General features: G+C 48.1%; 1 protein-coding gene across 1 annotated transcript; it reads left to right on the top strand.

The window, feature by feature from the left end:
• The first annotated feature begins 354 nt into the window (after positions 1-354).
• Positions 355-5,837, top strand: FGF19 (fibroblast growth factor 19). Its single transcript, XM_074582476.1, has 3 exons — positions 355-775; positions 878-981; positions 4,326-5,837. The coding sequence occupies exons 1-3, from the start codon at positions 556-558 to the stop codon at positions 4,656-4,658; spliced, it is 657 nt and encodes a 218-aa protein (XP_074438577.1). The 5' UTR covers positions 355-555; the 3' UTR covers positions 4,659-5,837.
• The last annotated feature ends 163 nt before the right edge of the window (positions 5,838-6,000 follow it).

Below are 6,000 nucleotides of genomic sequence, written 5' to 3'. Positions count from 1 at the left end.
AGGTGTACAAAGCATTCCCCGAATTTTATTCCCCACCTCCGCGTCGCCGCTGGATGGGGTTTGATGTACACAGGTCCAGCCCCCCTCCCCCGGTCCCCTTCCCGGCGCCCACATCAGGGCAGGGGCTGCGGGACCGGCAGTGCCGCCCGTCCATCCCGTCCCCTCGGGGACCGCCGGGGTCCGGTCGCAGGGGAGGGGGGTGGTGGGCGAAGCGCGGCCGGAGACTCGAAGGGGAAAAAGCTGGGAGGTAGGGATGGGGAGGGAGCGACTTCAGGGTGTCCCCTGCGACATGATGTCATCCGATCAATATTTTCGGGGGGAGTGACCGATCCGACCAATTCCCGCTATGAAATGGGCTCTATATTGGAGCTGGATGCAGCCGAATCGATCGGGCTGATAAGGGAGAGCTATAAAAGGCCGGGGGGCCGGCTTCCCCCACGCTCCATCCCCGAGCCGCAGCCAGCGCAGCCAGCGCCCGGCCGCCGCTCCGAGCCCCTCCGCTCCCTTCCGCGCCCCTCCGCTCCCTTCCGCGCCTCTCCGCGCCCCTCCCGCGGCATGGGGCCGCCCCCCGCCGCCCTGGCGCTGCTGGGGCTCGCCGCCGCCGCCGTCGTGTCGCTGCCGCTGCCCGACGCCGGTCCCCACGTCAACTACGGGTGGGGGGAACCGATCCGGCTGCGGCACCTCTACACCGCCAGCAAGCACGGGCTCTTCAGCTGCTTCCTGCGCATCGGCGGCGACGGGCGGGTGGACGCTGCCGGTAGCCAGAGCCCGCAGAGTGAGTACCGGCGGCAGCGCCGGGTGGCCGGGACGGGCCGGGACGGGATGGGACGGGACGGTTCCGCGGAGCCAACCGCCGTTTTTCCCTCTGTCTCCGCAGGTCTGCTGGAGATCCGCGCCGTGGCGGTGCGCACCGTGGCCATCAAGGGCGTGCGGAGCTCCCGTTACCTCTGCATGGACGAGGCGGGGCGGCTGCACGGGCAGGTGAGCTGCGGCCATCCCGCACAGCGGTCCCGGAGGCTCTAAACCCGGGATGGCCTTTCCCGAGGGCTCTTTCCAGCCCGGCCGCCGCGCTGAAGCGGCAGGCGAGACAGAAGGGCTGACATGGTTGTGTTATGGATGCGGTTGGTAACGGGTTAACAAAGCTTTCGGGTCTCCCCCACCCCCTTTTCTCCATAGGAGCGGTGATTCTTGTCACTGTTGCTGCCTGAAAGGCCACCAGGATTATTAGAATTCAGCCAGGAACATCATTTAGAACACGAAGTGTATGTTGCACGTCCCTCGCCAAAATATACCGAAAATACAGTCCAGGGCAAAATTGCATTTATGTTTAAAAAGCCTCATCGGTGGGTGGCTGCGTCTCTGCCGCAGGAATAGATTAAGTCGAGGCATAGAATCTAAATAATTTAATCTGAACAATTTCTCACTGTTCAGGTCAGGTATTCTAAATATATATATATATATATGAACATGTATATATATATTACTCCTTAGAAAGGAGATGCAGGCAGATGGCTGCCAGGCAGACAAATCCCAGAAACAGGGGGATGCCATCTCTTAGGTAGTACCAAACAGAAACGGGATTTCGAGGGGAAGAAGGACTCTTCTCTGCTGTCTCGCTTCTGACCTGTGATAACTGCACACCTGTGGGACTCCAAGAGGTTGAGGAGTTTAGTGACCCGCTGACACCACTTTGTTAGGTCGTGCTTTTTTCCCTAGGCATGTCAGCATATCAGCTAGTCATTATCAGCGATAGAAGCTTGTTTGTGAAGCCGCGTAAGTTGCCAACTCTAGAGTTTGAAGGGTAAGAGTCAGATTCAGTCTGTGTGTGATTGCTCTACAGGAGCCTGAGTTTCACAGAGCGATGGCTTTTTATTATGCGATGGTAAAGATACAGCTTGATTCTGCTCTGATTACTCTGGCAAAATTTCTGCTGATTTCGATCGGGCAAGGATTTGGCCCACTGTCAAAGCTCCCAGTATCTTTAATAAGAGCAATACCGATACAGTGGTGGTTTTGAATGCATTTATCACATAGGACTAAGCCTTTCTTCCTGAATTTCCTTGCTTTTCTGGGCTAGAATCGATTGATGCTGTGATAAGCTGCATAGGTTCAGACAGTATGGTAGGGAAATTATTCGCTTAGTGTTCTAATGTATATCCAAAGCAAAATGATCAATGAAAACAAAGCAGAGAGACTGAGATTGGGTTTGTTCGTGTATAGTATTAATTGGAGAGTTTTTTTACGGTAAATACAATGGCTTGTAGCCATGCTGTCACATCCCTATGTTGTGGACACCTGCTGTCACCTCTCTGCTAACAGCCCCGGCCGGCTGCTCTACAGGCAATTCTTTGCCTTGTCAGCGCCGCACTCAGGAGTGGAAGAACGAAAGGGCAAGTATGGTGTCTGGGGACTGAACTGGGCAACCACTTGCACTCCAGAAACATGCCCTTTTTTAACACTGGAAAACTGGTGACCTGGGCTGATTTTTGAATGTGCAGTGTGCCATAGTCCATAGTTTGGGGGAAATCACCTAACTGCTTAATGTACTGAGATACTATAAATTCCTCCTGTGACAAAAATAACCTGGAAATAGTTAAAGTGCGTTTGGCACTTATTTAAAAAAATACACTAGAGACAATCCCAATGAAATGAAGAAGGAACGGTATAGTTGAGACACGGGAGGCGCAATCAATAACTGTTATTTGCAATGCACACGTGCTCAAGAGCTTTTTTATTTCATCATCCGTGTTAGTGAGGCTGAGCACTCATAGAAATAAGGACAGCTAACAATCCAGCCATAAATTTCTGTCATAGACACATATTTTTCTGAGATATAATGTGTGTAGAAGGCTAAATATTGTGTAATTTTATTTGGAAAAAACCGACTTTTTAAAAATTGCTTGATTAGTTTAAAGAGCGCTTTTAAAAGACAATCAAATGTATGCACTTAATTGTACTCCATATTATTATGGGTGTTCGAGAAAGGACTGAAGAGTATCAAATATGCTCGCTATTCAGACGGGCAGAGCATTCGTGTAAGGACACCTTCATTACTGCAGACTGAGACATAATCGGCAATTGTCTTTTATTGACCGCGAGTTCAATCACCTGGAGTGGCTGAGCCTGAAATAGCACCCGAGTTGTAGGAAATACAGTGCTTGTGTAAGGATCTGGAAAGGTCTGACCCGGCGATGCAAACTCCCAATACACGATCTGTAGGGCGCGTCAGAAATTTATTTCGACAAATTCATACCTAGGCAAATACCTTCTTCTACACAAAACCTTAACTTGCCCTGTTATTAATGTGACAGTTCTAACTAATGTCTAGTGAGCAAGTAACACTGTGTTAACCGGTCTTTTGTAATTTCAGCATATGCTAAGTAAAAAAAAACGGAAATTACCTTTTCAGTATCGTTTTACTGATTGGCCATGTTTGCGAAAGCCAACATTGACAGCGCTGCCTTTCTACAGACCTGATCCCGAAGCCCTTAACACAGGCAAATCTCCAGTAGAGACGGAGTTTTATACCTGAGGATTGTTGCATTAGCTCTCATGACTGCAGTTAAGCACTGGCAGCAATTAAGGACAGTTTATCTAAATGAGCACTGTCATCCGAGATTCTTTTTGCCTGTGCTTAGGACAGGATAAGCGTGGTAGCTGTGGAGAAGTGCACATCCAGGATTCAAACCTTATTTAATGTGATGGACATGCAGGAACTTCAGGAGTTCTGGATTAGGTCTTTTAATTGCCTCAAAATCCAAAATGCGTACTGTGTGCCATGTGGGGAGCTTGAGTGGAGTAGGAACAGGAACAGGAACAGGAACAGGAACAGGATAGGATAGAATAGAATAGAATAGAATAGAATAGAATAGAATAGAATAGAATAGAATAGAACGGAACAGGACAAGAATAGAATAGAATAGAATAGAATAGAATAGAATAGAATAGAATAGAATAGAATAGAATAGAATAATTTCAGTTGGAAGGGACCTACAACAATCACCTAGTCCAACTACCTGCCCACTTCTTCAGGGCACTTCCTCTTGGTGGCCGTGGTCCATTGCTGAAGGAGCAGTCAGCAGAGCAATGGGTCCCACCTGCACCCCTGCAGCAGCCCGGCAGAGAGGCAGCGGGCAGCCCACCAGCGTGGATCTGGCAGCAGGGTCTTCAAGGTGCACCAAATTGGGGCCCCCACGACAAGCCAGAGGGACACCCCCACTGCCAGCAGAGGGAAAAGGGCTGGTGGCATCCAAGGTTTATGTTGTGGTTGAATACAACGAGTCTGTTGGGCGTATTTGTAATTCTCGTTACTCCTTGCTGTTCAGCTCAGGTATTCCACTGAGGATTGTTCCTTCGAAGAGGAGATTCGTCCAGACGGCTACAATGTATATAGATCAAAAAAACACGGAATATCGGTGTCTTTGAGCAGTGCCAAGCAAAGACAACAGTTCAAAGGAAAAGATTTTCTTCCGCTGTCTCACTTCTTACCTATGATCAACACTGTGCCCGTGGAGTCAACAGACTTTGGCGAGTACGGTGATTACAGCCAGGCGTTTGAGCCGGAGGTGTACTCGTCGCCTCTGGAAACGGACAGCATGGACCCCTTTGGCATCACCTCCAAACTGTCGCCGGTGAAGAGCCCCAGCTTTCAGAAATGACCCTGATCACACACACACACACACACACGCACGTTTTTAAAGAGATATTGCAGAATACTGCAGGGATTATTTTAGCTTTTCATGTAGTGGTGTTTCGAACTTTTTTGTGTATTTCAGTACAGAGCCAGACTTTTCCTTGCCATGTGTTGTACCTGTAAGAGATGAGTGCCCAGAGGCTATTCTATAGTCGAAAGAATTGCCTATCCGCAGTTTTAGTTGGAAAAGGATTAAATAAGAAAAGCTTAACAGCTTCATCAGAGTTCCTCCATTACCGTGGTGATGACAAAATACTTACAATTTTTCTACATCAACTTCATTGCCATGTATGTTCACCTGTTAGTTCTGCTCATAGGAGCAAACGCAGAAAACCTTTTTTCCGGCCACGGGGAGGTTAACGATCTCGTAGCTTCAGAGGCCTTAAAGACAGGCATTTGGAACACAACACAATTAAGGAAAACCTAGCAAACGCGGCGACGCGAGCTAGGCTTAACGCTGTTTCTTGAAAAGCTGCTGACAACGTTCTGGGAAAACTTTCTACTGAAAGCATACCACTGAAAAAACAATTCCGCTTGTATATTGTGCTTTTTCTTCCCTTAGGAAATAAGGGAAGGAAAAATTTCTTCCTTCCCTTATTGCTAGAGGGTACTTCGGAAAACCGGATCTTTGATTTTTTTATTTTTTTTTTTAAAGGCTAATTTATGTTCGCTGTGGGATCAGCGTCATCCAGCAGAGAGTTCTCCTTAACGTTAGTGAGAATTCAGTGCGCGGTTGGAAGAGTGCACGGAACGAGCATTTGTGTTCATCGGGCAGGGAATGAGCAGTTCAAATTAGCGTTTAAATTACGGTTTGTTGTATATAAGCATGCATGTCGTTAGCAAACGGAGAGAAAGACTGAAAATGGATGATGTATAGGTCAAATCGATTGCAAAATAGGTTGTCGTGTTTAACCTTTAACCATCAGGAATTCTTTCAAGTCCCTTCCAGGCTTGATTCTGCATCCGTGGGAGTCAGTGGAGAGGCAGTTTAGTGACTTAAATCCCGCAGGACCGGGTCAAGCCACGCCGTTCTTCTTGCAGGAAGGGATTATGAGTACCTCGTGGCCAAAACACAGGTGTCTGATGTCTTCCGTTCTGTTCTCCCCTTCTAACGATTCGATGAGGGAGTGACCGAGGTGAAACCAAAGAAAAAAAAAGAAAAAAGAAAGAAAGAAAAAAAAAAAGCCATGTGAAAACAGGGTTCAGGAATTCTACTCGTTTCCAAAGGTTCATTTGTAACAGAGATTTCTATACCAAAAAAAGCTTTCCTGGAAATACTGGTGTTCTTCTGACCTAGCACTTCATTG

The sequence above is a fragment of the Larus michahellis genome, chromosome 4 (genome assembly GCF_964199755.1).
Source record: "Larus michahellis chromosome 4, bLarMic1.1, whole genome shotgun sequence".
Taxonomy (NCBI): Eukaryota; Metazoa; Chordata; class Aves; order Charadriiformes; family Laridae; genus Larus; species Larus michahellis.
This window is presented reverse-complemented; position numbering and strand designations above follow the sequence as displayed.

Excerpts from the sequence above, each read along its gene's own strand:
- FGF19 (XM_074582476.1), top strand. The coding sequence starts at position 556 with ATGGGGCCGCCCCCCGCCGCCCTGGCGCTGCTGGGGCTCGCCGCCGCC. Across the intron at positions 776-877 it reads CGGTAGCCAGAGCCCGCAGA|GTCTGCTGGAGATCCGCGCC; the intron begins GTGAGTACCGGC and ends CTGTCTCCGCAG. Across the intron at positions 982-4,325 it reads CGGGGCGGCTGCACGGGCAG|CTCAGGTATTCCACTGAGGA; the intron begins GTGAGCTGCGGC and ends CTTGCTGTTCAG.